At 41.5% G+C, this 21,414-nt stretch overlaps 1 protein-coding gene across 1 annotated transcript; it reads right to left on the bottom strand.

The window, feature by feature from the left end:
* Positions 1 to 1,490: 1,490 nt before the first annotated feature.
* LOC117812136 (NLR family CARD domain-containing protein 3-like) lies at positions 1,491 to 21,414 on the bottom strand. Its single transcript, XM_034682752.1, has 12 exons — positions 21,336 to 21,414; positions 18,207 to 18,375; positions 15,764 to 15,868; positions 15,551 to 15,664; positions 14,018 to 14,125; positions 10,975 to 11,050; positions 10,656 to 10,866; positions 6,654 to 8,439; positions 6,386 to 6,559; positions 5,302 to 5,475; positions 3,751 to 3,797; positions 1,491 to 3,630 (listed from the first exon to the last, which is right to left on the bottom strand). Exons 2-12 carry the CDS (start codon positions 18,317 to 18,319, stop codon positions 3,044 to 3,046), a joined length of 3,495 nt encoding a protein of 1,164 aa, XP_034538643.1. The 5' UTR covers positions 18,320 to 18,375; positions 21,336 to 21,414; the 3' UTR covers positions 1,491 to 3,043.

Raw genomic sequence — 21,414 nt, 5'->3', positions numbered from 1 at the left:
GGAGGCAGGGTTTATGACCTATGCTGCAGCCAGCCACCAGGGGGAGCTCTAAAGGTTCTGACTTTACTTAGGGTGCTGATGTTCTGTTTGATGTTTTAAACAATCTATGATGTAAACCCTACTGGGGACGAGCACTGAGGGAGAGAGCGAGCTGAGGTTGTCTGATAAAGAATCTTTCCCTGATGGAGATGTTTTCACAGACGGGTTTTAACAGCAGTTTAAACGGAGAGACAACTAAAGTTGTGTCATCTTCTTACAGTATGCTTACTAAGATAAGGGAACAGTTGCTATTTCACACAAAGAGTAAATTAAGAGTTATTCAACCTTGATTCTTTTTGTCTGTCTCTATAATTGGGGCCTGAGTACCAAACGATGAGGAGAGAGAGAGAGAGAGAGAGAGGGAAAGACAGGATCCCAGTGTGTCAGTTCCTCCAGCAGTCTAAACCTTTAGCAGCAAAACTGAGAGCTGGTCCAAACCCGATCTGCAATGTGGGCTTAATTCTTGTTGTGTAAGTTTATCATACCCAGAGACAAGACAAGATCCTGATGCAAATCAGAGTCCTTTGTTTCATGACCAACTGCTCACTGTGTATGTCCTGCTTACTACCCAGCGAAAGGTTCAAATAGTATGGACTGTACCTTCGCAGTCTTTACTCCGGTCTTCTGACTGCTCAAAGTACTTTTACATGTTAACTAGTCTGAGGAGGAGCATGTCTCAAAAAGTCACTCTATGTTATGTAATCCCTTCAACAGGAGCTGCCTGGTGCCCTCAGAGACCATAAAGTTTTAGCGGTAAGTTTAATGTATGTTTCGGTTATAAATGGATGAGAAGGAGACAAGCCGCTGGATTAAGAAAGATATCTGAAACATCTTCCTGAATGTTCCACGTAACACCAAACCACACTGGAAGAGGTTGTTGGCAGGAAACTGTCGAGTCATGATCACGCAGTCGAGACAGGACAATGGGTTGAATGTTCTTGAAATGAGGAAGGTGGAAACAAGCTGAGAGAAAAAGGCCAATATGGCTCATCTCAGTTTTTATATTTAGAAAGGGTGCTCTGCTTCCTACAGATAATGTCACCTTCAAGGCCAGCTACTCCCTGTTTCACACATCATGACTCATGGAAGGAGGGATACAATTCAGGACCAAAGCAATTCATAGTGCTGCAGAGTCAAACACAGGACATTTAGCAAATATAAAACATTAAAAACAAAATATACTGAAATGTAGATCAATAAACGAGTAAACTAATACATAAATGTTCATTATTAGAGTGGGGTAAAAGAAGATGAGAAGTGATTGAACTTACAGGAAGACAGCATTAATCACAAATATTTTAATGCCTATTTTAAAAGAGCTGACAGCTTGAGAAAAAGAGTGTAGAAACTAAAAGCTGTCTCACCCTGTTTGGTTCTGGGAACAATAAGTCATCTTTTACCTGACCTGAGGGTTCTGTCACGTGCGATGAAAACAAGGAGGAAGACTCACGAGCAGATGATGAAGATTTTATTAACAAAATCCAAAAAGCAAAACAAAGAAAACTTACAATGAAATAGTCCCCACAAAAGTCACAAAGAAAACCACAAGGACCATGAAAATGTTGACAACAACCTGAAACAGAAGGGAGGAAGCATAGAGATGCTGCATTCATATGATGTCGGACACATCGGAAAAACAAGTTTCTGAGTTGGAAAATTCACTAATGAAAAGTTGGAAAGTTGTTGTCCACATAGAGTGACCAAGACTCTTTAGAAAAGTTATTTACTGTCATAAGTATTTTTTTTCAACCCTTAATAACAAGTCACAAGTCACAAGGCACAGGTGTTGACAATGAAGGCAGGACACACAATCACAAGGCAGGACAATGTAGGAAGTGAAATACCAAACACACAAGCACCACGCGAACACAAAGGTAACGAATGATAATGTAACACCGGACATGAATCACTATTACGCAACACAGGACAAGACAAAAGGATAACTCATAACTTAAACAGGCAGGAACTAAAGCAAGATATGAAAGCACTTTGTGGTTCCTGTGTGGTTTTCATATGAACTATATTTATGTAACATGTTCATCGTGCTTCATTAGTAGAAGCACTTCAGCCTTATTCTTATCAGGTGTCTTAAACAGATTTGAGAAATAAGCAGCTCCATTTGACTCCTAAAATGTTTTACCTACAATAAAATTATATTAAAATAAATAATACAAAAAATAAAGGAAGATGAATCTTAAAACAGAATATACACACTAATGCATCTCTACATTTTTTTTTGTATCCCTTTAACTTCTATGAGTCCCTCATGTTTCCTCTCTCGCCCCCTCTTTGACCTCATGCTAGCTTAAATCAGATGCATGATTCCAGTGTTGTAGAACTTCAATTCCAGGACTCCAGCTTAAAAATGATATATACATTTTTATATTAGACTATATTTATATATATTTATTAATGTAATGTATTCAGTTCACAGCTAGCACATGGATTCCCTTGCATGCACGTTCATGTGCGGTCTTGTTCAGCTACAGTCCCTGCCAGGATAAAGAGACGCTGCGAATCGAGCATTTTGCAATCAAAGATTTTACAATAATTGCAGCAAAGCAGAGCAACATGTTCAAGACGAGCTCGAACTTTGGCAGACTTCTTGGATTTCTTTGACACCTGAAGACATCCCCCTGCAGCAGAGTCAATAAGTGCATCCTACAGCAGGGTAACTTCATTGATCATTTCAATCTCCAGACACACGACAGGAGAAATGTTTTTTCTACACATCCAAAGTGTCCCACAGTCAGTCCAGGATCAGGCAGTCAGTAGTTTGGAGTCAAACAGCCACCCTTCTTGTAATAAAAATATCAATATCATCAATGAGCAATGGCCTCAGACTCAGGTAATAGTGACTCAACCTGGACTTGATTAGAATCTTCTCTGATGACTCAGACTCCTCTCTGATTTGAACACTGAGGACTTCAGACTCAAATTGGACTCAAGGTTTGGTTTCCTCCACTACAGCACTGCACTGTTCTTTACGCAGTGGATTTTGTGTTCAGAGTTTTTCAGACAGAGGCAACCCTCCTTCTTCCTGCAGAGAACACAGAGACGCTGTAGAACCGAACCTGTTGGGCCAGAAACCCAAACCAAACCCGGGATAAAGAGGTTCAGTGAAGGTGGCACAGGTGAAGGTGTACAGGTTGATCAGTTTGTCACCAGAGACACTATAGAAGGACAGAGTGCCAGCAGGACAGTCCACATACACTGCAACTCTGTTTGAGGAGGAGGAGGAGGTGGTGGTAATGTATATGGCTTTGTTATTGTGCCAGAAACAATAACCATCCTCAGAGCACTCCAAACTCCAGGACTGATCATTCCTTCCCAACCTGCGGTCGGACATGTCTCCTTTTCTGCTGATTCCTCGGTAGCTCACCGACACGTACACCAGTCCAACCCACTCAACCTCCCAGTAACAGCGACCAGTCAGACCTGTCTCACACAGCACCTGAGGACTCTTGTCAAATCTGTCTGGATGATCAGGATACGGCTGATACTCCTCCACATATGTCCCTGTCCTGTTTCCGTCTGCTAGCTTGATGTTGGTGTTGACTGTGTTTGTGTCGAAGGTGAGCTCACAGACATCTGATTGAGAAAATGAGAGCCGCGGTTATTAATTGATACATCAATAACACCAGAGATCTGAATGAGTGCAGGGACAGATTGAGGACAGTTGAATGTGGGCTGCATCAGTAACACACTTACACTTCCTCAGACCTGGTCTCATCCACTGGTCTCCACCAGGCTTCGACCTGAAAGAAGGACAAGGGTCAGATCTCTTCACATCATACACAGAGGTTGGTTATTCTCTGCAAATAAATGAACATGTGTATTTGAATTATCCTAATTAGGGTGTGCATCAACAGTAGCATTTCCAATGAAGATATGCAGGACTTTTGAAGTTCCACCTCTATCGTAATGACAGAACACACATGGCTTTTCTTTGTTGTCTTGGGGGTTTTTTGGGGTCTTTTCATCATTTGTTATTTTTGCAGCACATTTTTCCTCTCAGCTCATTCCTGTTGGTTTTGCTTTGAGTTTATTGGTTTTGGTTTTCTGTCTTTGCCCTTGTCTGCTGTCATAGATTTGTGTGTCATAAACAAAGCAGACAACCAGGTTTGCCAGGTGTGGGCCTTGGACTCCTGCCTGATTCAACCTTAAGGTGAATTTGACCAAAAGTTCCAGAGTCTTTTAGCCCCCAGAACTACTTTACCCTGAACTAAAAGGTTCCTGTTCCCCCATTGTTGTCTATGTTTCGACCGCAGGCTGAAGTCCCGGGTAGATTGTGTAAATCAGGCCAGTGACGTATGGAGAGAAAAACATTTTTTTAATGCACTACACCACCAGACCAGTAGAGGGCAGTAAAACAAAGACGAATACCATTCATCACAGATGACACCATAGAAGCAGACAGACAGGCAGGTATCATTATGAGCAACACAACAGTTAGCCTGTTAGCATTAAGAGACTCAGCTGGTCTGTTTTAGATGGTGCTATATTTCATCACAGATGGATTCACTGAATCAACACGTGAGAGGAGATAACTTGAGTAGTAAAGACGTTTCAACACGGCTTTAAAATCCTTTTGAACTCAAAAAGCCGTGGTAGAGAACAGACGGTGTTTTGGTTTAAACAGCGACCCTGTTAACTGGAGACTTTCCGCTGGATGCATCCCTCATAAACGTCTTTAGACGATCATTAAATATCTGATGAGGATATTTTGAAATCTTAATAAAAACTAAACTAGTTTGCATTCCCAGGAACTCCCTCTGTATTTCAGCTGTGTAAACTCCACAAACACTGACACGTTCACCTGAAGGTCTCCAGTTTACAGGGTCACTTTTAAAATCGTAACACCAGCAGAGACGCATTTGCATTGGGTTTAGAGAAGACTACTGTTACAAGCTGCTAAATCAAGAGAATCACAGATGTGTGTGATGTTGTCATGGACAGAGGGCAGAATAAAAACACAGTGGTTAATCTACCTCTCTATCAGACACGCTCAGCTTTGCAGGCCCCGGCCCCCGAAAGTCCCGGGACCTTTGAAAAGTACTACCACCCAAGCAGGGGCTTTTCAGGGGGAGATTAATTACCCCAAACTAAATTTATACCCTGGTTCCTCTGGTCGAAAAGCACAGAGTTCAGGGGTAAAGTCCCTGGTTCCAGGGTAAAGTTGCTGCGGTTGAAAAACGCCTTTACTCTTACTGGTGGATAACAAAAGGAAAGACTTTGATAACACCAGGTGGCCCCCCTTACCTGAGCGAGTCCAGTCTCCAGTCTGGATTCTCCAGTCCAGCAGACAGTTGCTCCACTCCTGAGTCTCCTGGATTGTTGAAGCTCAGGTCCAGCTTTCTCAGATGAGTAGGGTTGGAGCTCAGAGCTGAGGCCAGAGAAGCACAGCCATCTCCTGAGATCAGACAGCCTGACAGCCTGCAAACAAATAAAATACAATTAAAATCATTATTAATTTTAATCTGTATGCCAAAGGGTGCAGACTGTGAGATGTTACAACACTTTGCTAAGAATACTGGGAACTAAAAGGGGGATCTCTGGTTTGTGTGAGCAAAGAAGTACGCACCAAAGGTGGCAACAACCTGGTTCAGATTAAGAGAAGGACCGAAAGCTGCTCGCATGCAAACCAAGGGAACTCTTCTTGACACCGTGTACATAGCAGACATCTGTCTTGGGTGGGGGGGGGTGGCGCCATCATTAAATAAAAAACGAAGACATCAGGCGAGTTGTCCGTCAGAAAGATCTGACCCGTCTGAGACAAACTATGACGCACGGCCTAAAGGGCAAAAGGGTATGTCTGAAATAGTTACACTATAAGGAGGGTGCTTTATCTCATCTTCTGTGTTTTGGCTATTCCTCTGTGTACTTTGGAGTCTCTGTGTTGGGTTGCATCAGTTCTCAAGGGAGCTCTGATATGTTTGTAATTTAGTGATTGTGCTAATAGACTGATGTAGAGTGAGAAATAATTCCATCTATCAGTGTTTCGTGTATAAGATGCACCATTTCATCCTTTTTAGTTATCTTAAAAGTCAGCTGCATCCTCAAAACTGGTGCAACCAATATACAACTATAAAATAGGGAGAGGTAATCAGTCACACCACAGTTCTTTAACCTTTTGGACTGCTGATTGATTGAAAAGACTCTTCAATTTAAGATTTCAAGAGACCAGCAGAGGTGGGTAGCACAAGTCTTGGCAAATTGGTCGCAAGCAGAAGGTTCATCCGTATCTCAGACCTCCAATCAGTGCGACTTATATTCTGGGTTTTACAGTCCTGATTTAATGAAAATCAGGATTTAAGCAGTGATTAGTTTAAAACATTCTTGAGACCTGAGAACTTCCAGGGTGCAGTGTGGACTCTTGAGTCCCTCTGACAGAATCTTCACTCCTGAGTCCCGCAGGTCGTTGTTGCTCAGGTCCAGCTCTCTGAGACTGGAGGACTGTGAGCTCAGAACTGAGGACAGAGCCTCACAGCTTCTCTCTGAGAGGTTACATCCACCCAGCCTGCAGAAGAAACAACAGATGTTATTTTCCACCTCTTTAAAAGATGGCAGTGTATTTATTCCTCATCATTACATGTAGCTCTCTCTGTGCTTACAAAGCTTTGTGGGAGGCTTTGACCACTGGCAGCAGCCTCAGAAGAGCCTCCTCGGAGTCTGAGTATTTCTTCAGGTCAAACACGTCCAGGTCTTTCTCTGAGGACAGTAAGATAAAGACCAGAGCTGACCACTGAGCAGGAGAGAGTCCATCTGGAGAGAGACGTCCTGATCTCAGGGCCTGTTGGATCTCCTCCACAAGAGTAAGATCATTCAGTTCATTCAGACAGTGGAACAGGTTGATGCTTCTCTCTGCAGACAGATCCTCACTGATCTTCTTCTTGATGTGCTGGACTGTTTCCTGATTGGTCTGTGAGCTAGTATCTGCTGGTGTCAGCAGACCTCTCAGGAGAGTCTGATTGGTCTGCAGTGAAAGACCCAGGAGGAAGCGCAGGAACAAGTCCAGATGTCCGTTTGGGCTCTGTAAAGCCTGGTCCACAGCACTCTGGTAGAACTGTGTCTCCTGAGTATTGTTAGATGCTGTGTGGGCTCCTGACAGCAGGTTGAGTCCAGAGTTGGTGAAGGTCAGATGGACATGAAGAGCGGCCAGAAACTCCTGAACGCTCAGATGGATGAAGCAGAACACCTTGTCCTGGTAAAGTCCTCTCTCCTCTTTGAAGATCTGTGTGAACACTCCTGAGGTCACTGGGGCCTCTCTGGTATGGATGCCGCACTCTGTCAGGTCGGACTCATAGAAGATCAGGTTTCCTTTCTGCAGCTGCTCAAAAGCCAGTTTTCCCAGAGACACGATCGTCTGTCTGTTTCTTTTATCCCAGTGTGAATCCATGTCAGCTCCTCCGTTATACTTGATGTTCTTCCGTTTGGTCTGAACCACCAGGAAGTGAATGTACATCTCAGTCAGGGTCCTGGGCAGCTCTCCTCCCTCTCTGGTGTTGAACACATCCTCCAGAACTGTAGCAGTGATCCAGCAGAAGACCGGGATGTGGCACATGATGTGGAGGCTTGGTGATGTCTTGATTTGGGAGATGGCTCTGCTGGCCTGCTTCTTATCACTGAACCTCTTCCTGAAGTAGTCTTCCTTCTGAGGGTCAGTGAACCCTCTGACCTCTGTCACCACATCAACACACGCAGGAGGGATCTGATTGGCTGCTGCAGGTCGGGTGGTGATCCAGAGGCGAGCAGAGGGGAGCAGGTTTCCCTTGATGAGGTTTGTCAGCAGCACATCCACTGAAGTGGACTCCGTAACATCAGTCAGGATCTGATTTTTGCTGAAGTCCAGAGGAAGTCGACACTCATCCAGACCGTCAAAGATGAACAAAACCTGGAACTCTTCAAACCTCCTGAATCCAGCTTCTCTGGTTTCAGTGAAAAAGTGATGAACAAGTTCCACCAAGCTGAACTTTCTCTCTCTCAGCACATTCAGCTCTCTGAAAGTGAAGGGAAATGTGAACTGGATGTCCTGGTTGGCTTTGTCTTCAGCCCAGTCCAGAGTGAACTTCTGTGTTAAGACTGTTTTCCCGATGCCAGCCACTCCCTTTGTCAGCACTGTTCTGACTGGTCCATCTCTCCCAGGAGAGGGTTTGAAGATGTCTTCTTGTCTGATGGTTGTTTCTGGTTTGCTTGTTTTCCTGCATGCTGTTTCGATCTGTCTGATTTCATGTTTATCACTGATCTCTGCGCTCCCTCCCTCTGTGATGTAGAGCTCTGTGTAGATCTGGTTCAGTAAGGTCAGGTTCCCTGTTTTAGCAATCCCCTCGAAGACACGCTGGAATTTCTTCTTCAGGTTAGATTTAAGTTTCTGCTGCACACAAAGTTGATCAGGACATCCTGAAAGAACACACAAGAAGGAAATATTTAGATTTAGATTAGACCATTCATAATCAGTGAGTACATAACACACATTTCTCATCTGTTGTGATCAGGGGTGCACAATGTTTGTTTTTTTTAGCCAAAACCAATGACCAATAATAACCTGCATTAAAATGTGCAGGTTATTATTCAGGCACTTCATACACACCTAATGGCAAGAAAGGAAAATATTTTGTAAAAGAAGATACATCTAAATCTAAATGCCATATTGACCAAAATATGAGACGTTGTTTTTCCTTCAAATACATCTGAAAAAAATGTGATCATCCTTCAGTCAGGATTTAACCACTAAGTGTCAATAATCATTACAGCAGATGGCGCCACTCATCTGTAAGTGAGTGTGCTGGAGCAGTGAGAGGGAGCGCCCACGACTTCAATTACAGCTCGCTTCTCCCCAGCGTTTACTGTTGCTAAATTTGCTAAAGTAGTCCAGCTCCCCTAATTGTCAGGTTTATTTTAAGGGATGCACGGTATATATTGACCGATTGTTTATCAGATAGAAAAAACCCATAGAAGCTGTTTCATTTACTTATTAACAAACCTGTTTCATTTACTTATTAACAAACCTGTTTCATTTACTTATTAACAAACCTGTTTCATTTACTTATTAACAAACCTGTTTCATTTACTTATTAACAAACAGTAAAGATGGCGTTACCCATGTGGAGGAGTTTCACTGTTTCCAGGGCTTAAAGGACTCTAACATGGCGCCGGATTTCAGGCGTATACATTTTTGGTGCAGACACGTACCAAAGCAGTTCAGTGAAGGGCTAAAGTTATTGCAAATCCAAGGTCCCCATACTGACTAAAAACATGAACGTACCAAACACAAAGCAGTTTCCTCTACCATTATATTGGGGGGAGGGGCCCCCCCCTGGAAGTTCAGTTAATTTTTTTTTAAAGTTATATTTTTGAGCCTTTTTGGCTTTATTGGATAGGACAGCTGAAGAGAGACAGGAAATGTGGGTTGTAGAGAGTGGGGGAAGACATGCAGGAAATGGTCGACCGGCCGGGAATCGAGCCGGCGACCCCTGCGATGAGGACTATAGCCTCTGCATGTAGGGCACTTAGACCACTAGGCCACCAGCGCCCCAGTTCAGTTAATTTTAATTTTTATTTAATTTTTATTTTTATTAGAGCAGAAATAAATCTCTGCCTTTTTAACATTCACTCTCCTGTGAGTAGCAGCCGGAGTAGATCTCCTGCTCCAGGTCCAAGTACAGAAAATAGCCCAAGTGCTCCACACTCTGCCCCTGACCAGCAGCAAATGTCCAGTCGCCATCTTATTTCAGGTTTTGACCTAGCTTAGCTGTCAGAGGGGAAATACTCCCCCTGGCTGTACAAGACTGATCTTGGCAAGTAGTAAGTACAAACATAATTAATAATAAATAAATAAACAGATTAGACAGACAAATAGACAGACAGATATGGGCCAGATGTTTCTCTCTTCCCTTATAAAGAGGCTCTGGAATTGTTCTTCAGAAACCCGAGAAAATCCACTGCAGTAACAGAAGTTGCACACTTTGTAAATAATTGTCATTGTGTTCCAATGTTCAAATACTTCAAGCCCCCAAGGCTGTTAACTAAGGGGAAACACTGCAAAGTGTGTGTAGCCTGTCATGAAGTATTCTAAAACATTGGTTTCAGCACAGTGACTTTCTCAACAAACACTAAATTCAGAGCTTTGTTTCCTTTACCTGTGATAAGTTTTGTGCTGTTAGCTCAAACAGAGCTGATCCAGTGACCATCGGTGTGTGTGTAAGTGAGGAGCGGTGTGTGTGTGTTAGTGAGGAGTGGTGTGTGTGTGGTGGCTGTACGGAGCGGAGACTGCACTCTGTGCAGAGTAGATTGCGTCATCTCACGGATTAAATACATATCAAGCCTTGTGCAGTTTGATAGAACGATAAACTAAAATGAGCATTCAGTTAGTCTCTCTGTTATAAGCATAGTAGCTGTTCGTCCAGAGCAAGTGGTAAACAGTAACGTGTGGCGTTCCTGTGTGAGTGTTAGTGTGCATCATAGACTGTGTTATCTAATGTGTCTGAATGTACAGGTTTGTTAATGAGTAAATGAGACTGCTTTTACTGGTTGTCTCTATCTGATAAACAATCAGTCAACATATACCCTGCATCCTTAGTTGTGATGTATGTGCATATCAGTAGAAATCCTCTTACTGCTCTGCAGAATGTCAGCCAGCCCCTCGTGCTCCATGGCCCTGAGGAGGTACACTACAATCTTCATCAAAGCCGCACTGCTGCTCCTTTTCTGTACCTCATCCTCTTCCTCCTTCAAACTCTCTGAGGGTTCTGCGCAGTCTGAACTCAGAACCTTCTTCAACCTCTTCAGCTCATCCTTCACCAAAGTGAGGACATTGTCCTCCAGCCGCTGGAACAGAAAATTGAATGAATGACACAAACAAACTAAACTCAGGAGCAAACAGATCCAGATGACTGTGATATAATAACATTTTAAAGCTGTTGCTCATGAACAGACCTGAAATACAGAGTCCAGGTCGGTTTGATTCTGCAGATCTGACTGACTGCTGGTTTCTGCACTCTGTGGGTCGACTCTGTGGAGAAATCACAAAGAGAGACACGAGGTGAACATCCTTAAAGTACGACTTTAACAGCAGATAAGCCGTCTCCATGTAGAGGGAGAGCTGTAGGTATTTCCAGCTCCTAACTAAAGGTGATTTCGAACCAGAAGATCCCAGAACCTTTAGTTTGACTTAAATCAGTTTTAAAAGCCATCACAGAGATCGAGTGGTGTTTCAGTTTAGAGAGCGACCCTGTTAATTGAAGACTTTCAGCTGCAACAATCCCTCTCTGTCTTTAGATGATCATTAAATATCTGATGGGGATATTTTGACATTTGAATAAAAACTAAACTAGGATGCATCCCTGAGAACTCCCTCTGTGTTTCAACAGCTGTTGTAAACTCAACAAACACTGACACGTTCAGTTAAAGGTCTCCAGTTTACAGGGTCACTCTTCAGACTGTAACACCGGGAGCTGAAAGAGATGTATTCACACTATCAGGCTCAGAGAAGACCAATGTTCAGGAGTTATTAAACCAAGTGAATCATGTGTGTTTGTGTGTGTGTGTGTGTGTGTGTGTGTGTGTGTGTGTGTGTGTGTGTGTGTGTGTGTGTGTGTGTGTGTGTGATGTTATCGTAGTTGGAAGGTGGAATAAAACACAGTGGTTGTTCTACCAATCAAAAACATTGCAGGCCCCGCCTCCAAAAGTTCTTGTACCTTAGGAAAGTACTTCCCTCCAAAAGGGACTTTTCAGGGTGCTAGATTAACCCAGGATAACCTTGGATACCGGCTCCTGCTGTCGAAACGCTCATAGTTCCTCAAAAGCTCCCCGGGGAAAGTTCCTGTCGTCATAAAGCTCCTCGTGATTTTGGTCCCAAGTGCAAATTAACAGAGATAAGAAAATCAGATTAACCTCCAAAGCTTAAAACAGATAAAAGCAGCAGGGGAGGTCTGATCAAAACTAGGGAAATGTCCCCTGAAACACAAAGGTTTTCAGTTCCTTTTTGAAGGAGTCTGTGGTTAGGGGTCGCTCCCAGGTGGTCGGGGAGAGCATTCCACAGTCACGGGGCAGCAGAGCAAAAGGCCCGGTCTCCCATAGTGCGGAGTCTGGTTTGAGGGCTGTGGAGGCGGTTTGGTGTTGGTGGAGCGGATGGTTCTTGTGGTGGTCTGTGGGTTTAACAGTTCTTTCAGGTATGTGGGGGCGTTTCCATAGATGCACTGGTGTGTCAGCAGAGAGGTTTTGAAGTCGATCCTGTGTGAAACCGGGAGCCAGTGGAGTGATGTGTTCATGTTTACGCACTCTCATCAGGATTCTGGCTGCACGGTTCTGTATGTACTGCAGCCTTTAAATATGAAGTTTTAATGTTGAGCACACAATCAGATTCTGTTTGTATTTACTAGTGTCACAGCTTTTTTGGAAATAGGGTTGTATATTTTTAAACACTACTGGGAGTAAAAATTAGAATATGGGATTTACAAAGGGAGCCAAGGTTGGCTCACCAGCAGCTTGTGTGATTGAAGATTCAGACTATCATCTTCTCAGTGTTCTGTATAAAATGTAGAATAGAAACTTCTTTCTCAGCCCTATATTATGACTGTGTTCATGAGTGTATACCTGAACATGTGCTCTGTTACCAACATAGGTAGACAAAGCGCCTTGCCATCCAACATTTGTGGCTGGTCAGAAGTTGTCAAGAGCAAAACTCTGATTTGTGGTGCGGACAGATTCTGAATGCTGAAGTTAACTTTACAGAATTGGAAATAACTCCCATTTGGCTCTGTTTCTAGAGAGAGGGCAGTTTGTAGGTCTGGATTCCACTCCTCAGTAGCTTCATTTTCCAGAGCTTTCCCTAAATTTAAAACATCAGCCTTTAACCGTTCACACCAGGATGGTAATCACTCTTCTCTGGATATTGTTTGGTTTCAATTCCAAATTGTAGCTTGCAGGTAAAGTTACTTATCTTTACTGTTCAAGCAGCGTGGATAATAACCTTCACCTTGCGATATAACATCAGTGTATCAATCAATCAATCAATCAATCAATCTTTATTTATAAAACGCCAAATCCCAACAAATGTTCTCCTCAGACTCTTTCCAAACAAGAACAGGTCTAGACCGTACTCTATGTTCTATTATTAACAAAGACCCAACATCAAGACAGGATAAGATCCAGTCCCATCTTACAGACAGGACTCAGTCTGATCTCATCTTAATCCACCATGAGCAGAGCACTTTGCAGCATTTAGCAAGTTACAGTGGCAAGGACAAACTTCCTTTAACAGGCAGAAACCTCCAGCAGGACCAGACTCATGTCATCTGCCTCTACCTTGTAATTCTGCTGCGCTTCAAAATCATGATGCCACCTTGTTCCCACTGCACAGATATTTTTCCAGGTCTAGAGATCAAAGTCCTCATTTAAAACTGCTGTTGGTAATCACAGAGTAAACATCTGTTCAGAGAGAGAGACTTCACTATCCCTTCCAACCAGATTTCTTCTTAACCCCACAAACAGATCGGCGTGCAAAATCATGACAGTGCTGGACTCATAACCGATCGTAGGACATAGTAGGGGCCGCCCCTCGACCAATCAGGACGGAGGATTGGGGATTAGCTCTGATAAGTCCGTCATAATGGGAATAAGGGGAATAATAACATCGCTTGATACAAAGGCAATGGAATACACAGTGATTTCGCAATAGTCTCAAATTACTCCACTTACTGATGAGTACCAATGGGTATTATGACCTTTTCTCCAAACCCAGCAGATTAAAAAGGAACGTTTTTTCACCATTCCTACCAACAGCAGCTTTAAAGTTAACATATTCAGACTTGGACTAGTAGGACTTGATGAAACAGACAGCTGGGTTTATAAGAGTCTGGTCTCTGCTGCTGTAGTCTGACACATGCACAGCTTAGATTATCATCTAATTTTAAGTCACATAAAACAGTAATCTTTAAACACTGATTCAAACATACATTTCTTTCTTTCTTCAATTTACCTTTCATCAGCAGATTTTTCAAACTGAATCGGATCTGCCATCGAATGGTTGCTCTTCATGTACAAACAGCTGGTTGCAGGTTCAGGATCGTCTACTCTTTCAAGGATTCTGTTGCAAAGAAATCAATATGAATTCAACTAATTAGAAAACTTCTCATTAAGTTAAAAACTTTTTGAATACAGAGCTGGACAGGAAATGACATTACAGACTTTGAATGAGTGATGGGCGGATGACACTAAAACTCTGAGGCTTGTTTTACTTCAGTGACCTGCACACCCGCTTTATACACTAATCCTTGGATCTAGGTTTGAACGCCTAACAGGTAACTTCTTCAAACTTCACAGGTGCTTTGAATAGGCTTCATCAAGCTTACAAAGTCATGAAACAGGAAGAGAGAGAAAAACTAAGAAACAAAGTGATGTGCATTAAAGGGACAGTGTGTAGAATTTAGCAACATTTCGCAGAACAGACTTGGTAGAAGTGGAGTGTAATATTCAGAAGTATATTTAAATACACGATCAACTGAATATAAATAACTGTAACTTTTGTTTTCATCCTGTTTAGAAGAATGTGTTGTGGGACTCTGAAACTTTTATTTGAATTCAATGTTTTGGAGCATTTCTTTTGTCTTAGGTATTAGTTGAAAATAAATGAAATCTCAATTTCTTTGTAGCGTGGGTTTTTCTTAAATTTTTCTCCACTGATTCTGCCCTGAGGTTTTAAACCACAGACATGGTTGTCCGCCTGGGGCCAAATTTAATTTAACATACATTTAGAATTGACATTATACCTCTAGGACTTCAGTAACGCTACAATATCTACATAAGGAGTGGGCCCCTTCCACAGAGGCCGCCATCTTGCAGCCCCATGTTTCTACAGTAGAACAGAACGGACAAACTAGTGAGGAACGCATTACATTCAGGACCACTCTCATGAAAAGAATCAATTATTTATTTTCATGCAATAAGTTACATTAGGCGGTACGCCTCTGTTCTGGGAGTTCCCTGCCCTTCCATGTGCGTACGTGGAATGCCAAAGCCTGAAGTGGGGAGAGCACACCTCCCCTCTCTCTTTCTTGTATAAATATTAAAAGCGAAAGCAGGGAGAGCATCAGCAAAGACACCAGGGAACAGAGACAATACATATGACACAATAGAAAGGAGGAGCTGGGGTGGGGGAGGGATGCAGAGAAGCAGCAAGAGAAGGCAAACTTCTTGGTATTTGCTGATTGGATGTGTAGAGTAGCTGGTGTAAAAGCAGCTGATGTTCTGTAGGCTGAGCTTGACTTTGTGGTCTGCCTGAACTAAAACTACGCTCAATTATAAGAAAGAAGAGAGTGGCTGTTAGACTTTGGATCACGTCGTCATTATCATGCTTCAATCTGCTTGAAACCTTGATGTTGTGATTACATCAGTTTATATTTCTGTATCTCCACAGATATTGTTCCAGGTCCACCCTGCTCTCAGACAGCAGATGAAACACTTTATTGTCCTGTCTGCTTCTTTCTGAATCTTACTCTCAGTTATTACTCACATCTGATCCTTACATGGAGGTCCTCCGTTAAAGTAAATATAGTCAGACTTGGACTGGTGGGACTTGATGGACAGACACCTGGGCTCACAAAAGTCTGGTCTCTGCAGCTGTAGCCTGAAACATGCACAGCTTAGACTCACTTTCAATAACAAAACAAGCTTCATGAAACAGTTTTAATCTCTGATCACTGAATAAAATGTCTCTGTTTATTACCTTTCATTTCCAGATACTCCAAACTGAATCGGGTCCGCCATCGACTGGTTGCTCTTCATGGACAAATAACTGGGTGCAGGCTCAGGATCGTCTCGCTCAAGGATCCTGTTAGAAAGAAATCAAAATGAGTACAAGGACTCAGAAAACTTCTCACTGAGAATATGTGAAACTTAAACAGTTTGGATACAAAGCTGGACAGAACATGTATTCATTACTGACATAACTGATTCAGGATGTGAGTGGATGATACCAAAGCTCTGCACCGTGTGTTACTGCACTGTTTTCTTACAAACAGCCAGAACTGGTTTTGAACACTGAAAGTCCCGTGACTGATGACGTACGAAGCTTCAGGTTGTATCAGTGTTTTGAACAGTGCTTCATCCAGATTGACAGTTTAGATAAGATAATATATACTGTATATCTTATCTTGTCCTAGTTAAAATAAATTATATTAGGTCAAAATAAAATAAAGTGGATATGTGCATTTCTTACTTATGTATAGATAAGTTACTGCACAGGGAAAATTAAAAACCCTCACAGTGTGAACCATCACAAAGCTCTTAATGGTCAGAAACCTTCATATCTTAAAGAGCTCATAGTGCCCTATTACCCCTCTAGAACACTACGCTCCCAACATGGAGGCCTGCTCGTCGATCCTAAAGTCTCTAAAAGTAGTATGGGAGGTTGAGCCTTCAGTTATCAGACACCTCTCCTTTGGAATCATCTACCAGTCAGACTTAAAACTTTCCTTTTTGATAAAGCTTATAGTTAGAGCTGGATCAGGCTTGGACCAGCTCTTAGTTATGCTGCTATAGGCTTAGACTGCCGGGGGAACTGACACACTGGGATTCTGTCTTTCCCTCTCTCCCCTCTGTCTGCCTGTCTTTACTTTAACTCTCCCTGTCCCATTAAAGACCTTTCTGGAGTCCCTTAGCTCCCTTGTCTTGTAGGTTCCTCTGGATCTCTGCTGAAGACAGCCTGCTGCTGTGGACGTGCCAGACTCCAGCTGCTACAACTACTACTATCTGTCTCACCACTATCATCTCTCTCTCTGTGATGTGTGTCTAACATGAGTCTGGTCCTGCTGGAGGTTTCTGCCTGTTAAAGGAAGTTTGTCCTTGCCACTGTAACTTGCTAAATGCCGCAAAGTGCTCTGCTCATGGTGGATTAAGATGAGATCAGACGGAGTCCTGTCTGTAAGATGGGACTGGATCTGATCCTGTCTTGATGTTGGGTCTTTGTTAATAATAGAACATAGAGTACGGTCTAGACCTGGTCTGTTTGGAAAGAGTCTGAGGAGAACATTTGTTGGGATTTGGCGTTTAATAAATAAAGAGTGATTGGTTGATTGGTTGGTTGATTGATTGATTGATGGATTGATTAATGGATGGATTGATTGATTGATTGATTGATTGATTGATTGATTGATTGATTGATTGATTGATTAATTGATTAATTGAATACATTAACATACTGGCCTTTCATGTGTTATGTCTGGTCTATGAAAAGCGTCACAAATATCAGCATAAAGCTAAATGGCATGAGCTCACAGAAGAACTTATAAACTACACCAAACATGCTCATCATGTTTCACTGCAGCAAAAATGTTAAATAATCAAAAGAATGAAATAAAAACAAATTAAAATTTGATGACACCAAAACACCATTTCTACTATTTTTTGCAACATATTGCACAACTGTATCTATTTGTAATGTAGAGTATTGGGACAAAAGTTTATATATAGGGTTAATTCATAACAGAGCAGACTCTCTTAATCACGTTAGACTAAACCTAGTAACATCAGTGTGCAGACGGGTGTCAGTCTGCCATTAAGAGGGCTGCTATACATTTAAGAAGCCACCAGATACCACTGTGTTTGCCCTCTGCTGCAGGCTGAAACCACCTGAGAGACCTCTGCTGCTCAACAGGTGAGTTTAAATGTGTGTTGTGGTTAGCAGAGGGAATGTGACATCAGCACCATGGCCCCACCCATTTGAATGTCTTTGCATCTCCAGCACAATACAGCAGCGTCCATGTCTTTGCTCTCATAACCATCATCGGCTAACTACATAGTGTTCCCTACAGAAAGGAAGTGAGATCAGCCTCAGCAACCAATAGGAGCTAATCACTTGTTTATCCACACATCAGCTCAAGTCCAGTCCTGGAGAGCAGATTTAGGAAGTGGTCAGACAGACTAAACTAGGACTTATTCAGACCGAGGACAGAGACAGAAATGAAGCATGCAGAACATGAGGATGGGTGGTTCACACACATACCTGTTATGTTTGTAATCTCCTGCATGACATGTTCTCATTATGAAGCAGATCTAGATTGTATTGTTCAGCCCTGCATACTTCTGATGACACACGTCTGTGTTGTGAACGGTGAGTCAAACCCTTTGTGACATGGAAAAAAAGAGTGGTACAAAAACAATTATCTCACCTCTGAGCTTCAGTCCCATCCCCACACAAGCCGGTTTTCAAGGTGGGAGTGTCCTTCCCACACAGACAACACATCTGCAGAGAGATGGTGTCCATCACCCCCACCTGTCCCATGACAAGCAGCCTGCAGAGGACACCTGTCAGCCTATTCAGGCTTCTCTTGATTTGAACTAAAAGAGACAATGAAACAGAACATGAGGACTTCTGTCTGTCAGGTAAAGGTGCCATCACATTTAACTTCACAGGTTCAGTTAGCACTTGATCAGCTGTTGCCACTACAAATCAGATTCACTTCAAGTTTAATAAACAACTTTTGATCACATCTTTAGAGCCCACGCATAAAGTGTTGGATTACAACGTCTACGTCCAGCTTAGTGTGTTTATAAATTTAACTTTATAAACACACTATTTCATATGCATTTACATCTTTTTAAACACAGTTAAATCACTGTATATGCTCATTGACACAGAGTTTATTGTACTCATCAATCCTAGTCGGTCTTTTTATCATAGTACTGCTGTTCATTTTAACATTGCTTTCTTTGAACCACATGTTTCCTGTTTGTGCACTAACACGCTCTGCACTGACAATGCAGCTTCTTGAATTTTGAATCATCGAGGTTCAGCTCTAAAGCCTTGGTAGTGACATTATTACTGTTTAAAACTAATGAACTGAATGTGAATATAAACTGATCTACATTTTATACAGCATCATGTACAAGTTTAAAAAATAGAAATAAAAACTAAAAAAAATACAAGTTCTCCACCAACTGCTTGACAGCCAGCTGATTGGATGATGCCTTCACTGTAAAAAACTTAATTTTTCTCGTTTCGAGACCAAATATCTAATCACACTTAATTTAAACTACATCCACTGGACAGGTCCAAATACAAGTCTTGATAAATGCCTTGAGATAAGTATTTCCATGTGTTTCAAGAAACTTCTGAAGGTCAAAAGAAAAATTTGCTTGCAGCACTTTCGGCCATTACTCATAATAATCCATGAAGTCCTGAGTTGGGCTTGTAATAACACGCCTGTATGCACAGCAAGCTCTGACCTGACTGTGCAGGCAACATCTACAGAGTGCAATATTGACAAAACATGCAGCAAACATAGTTCATAACTTCACCTGGATAGGGGCAGACTAGTGAAAATCTCTACATGTATTGTTGGTGTTTTAATATTACAACTATGTATTTAAAGGTACAGTGTTTAGAAACGGGAATATATAACGGTAATGCTCAACCCCCGGAAAAGAAGCTCCTGTGATGCATGATAAGTATGATCCTGCCTTTATCGAGTAATCTTTATAAAAAATGTGCATGGTGTATGGTTTGTTCATTCTGTGCTGCTGTAGAAATGTTGCAGAGCAAGATGGCGGCCTCCATGGAAGGGGTCCCTCTCCTTATCTAAATATAAAGGTTCATTCTAAGTTAACAAATACTAAATCATTTTTAAATAAGGTGATTATCCATTCATTGAGACATACTTATGCGTATAATATTCCACTTCTGTCTGTTCTGCTAAACACTGCTAAACTTTACACACTGTACCTTTAAGAGAATATGCTTTTACATAATTTGGTACAGAGTATTTTACTCTCCCTAACCTGCTGCCTTGGGTTAAGAGTAAGTGTTCTGTACTTAGTCAGCTACAGTTGTACTTTAAGTACATTTGTACAAGCGCTAAAGTATGACATAGACTTTTTAAAAACATATCCTAAAATAATTGTATTCCTTTAGAGTTCTTCTAAAGGAATTTTGTCTTTTAAAATATGTTTTATATCTTGTGTGACTTTAATACCTGCTTGTTTTATTTTGCCGTCCCTCTAGAGAGGCGGAAATCTGAAAATCAAAGACTCAAACTACGACGGTTTGTCTTTGTGAGCTTCATTCTGGCCTTCAGTGAGCTTTGCAAAGCGGTCAGCTAGCAGGGTGATCTAGCAAGCGAGACAAGGTCTGCTCAACTGACCCAGAGTGAAGATTCAACACGTTACTTATTCTCTTCAGGGTATAAGATTACCACATCGTTACACACATTCAAAGAGTTTAAGACTTTTTAATCTGGCTTTTAACTTGGAGTAATTTCCTTTAATCCCTGAACTTTATTATTACCATTATAAGCAGTTTTAACATCATTTTTTATTTATGTTATTTTTATTCTGTCTTATTATATTATATTTAATCTTTATAATTATTTTCTGGTATGTATCTGTTTTTATTTTATTGATTTGATGTTTGATTGTCTTGGTTTTATTTTGAAATGTTTTATATCCCTCTCTTTCCACTTTTACCTATTATTATTTTAATTATTTTAATTATTATTTTAAATCATTATTATTTGAATAATTGCTTTAACATGTATTTATCTTATTTTATAATGTATTTATCTATTTATTTCTTGTATTCATCTGATCTTGTTAACGCTACTTTATTTTTAACTTTTCTTTCCACCATTACTCATTTTATTAATTTTACTGTATTGATTTTATTTCATAGTATTTCTTTAATAATCATGCCTTTTATAATTTTACCATTGCTGTTGTTTTCAGTCTGTTATTCAGTGAAGCACTTTGTGCTGCATGTTTATATGTATGAAAAGTGCTATATAAATAAAAATGAGTTGAGACTATTATTATTGTTATTATTATTATTATGACGATAAACTCGTCTCAATACAGCAGTATGATTTTTATGACTGCTGCAGACTGTGGATACAGGTCACTGAATATAAATCATGTGTTTACATAAATCGTGCAACTATTGCCTCACCACAAAATAAAGTCATGTGACAGTTCACCGGCGGGGCGGCTGCAGTCACATCTGATGCAAGGCATTCACGGAGAACAATATTCATTGCGTCACAAACTTTGAGGAGCTCTTAACCCATCCTAACTTTTCATTTTCTATCCAAACTATCACACACACAGCACAGCATCCAGGTGCAGCTCGTCAGGTAATTAAACTTTAATTAAAATGAATCACCTGAGTTTGTCTGATGAACGCTGACACCCTCAGATCACTGACTGTGAGAGGAGCTTTGAGCTCTTTCTATCTGAGTTAAACGAACAACACGAAACGAGCACAGAATCTCTGAAGACTAAGAAAAGAGAAAAAGTATTGTACAGACCTTCACGATGTTCACGATGCAGGACCGACCTTTAAACTGAAACTAGACTGAGGAGGAAGGAGGGGAACTCAAGACTGAG

Source organism: Notolabrus celidotus, chromosome 4 (assembly GCF_009762535.1).
Source record: "Notolabrus celidotus isolate fNotCel1 chromosome 4, fNotCel1.pri, whole genome shotgun sequence".
In the NCBI taxonomy this organism is placed as follows: domain Eukaryota; kingdom Metazoa; phylum Chordata; class Actinopteri; order Labriformes; family Labridae; genus Notolabrus; species Notolabrus celidotus.
This window is presented reverse-complemented; position numbering and strand designations above follow the sequence as displayed.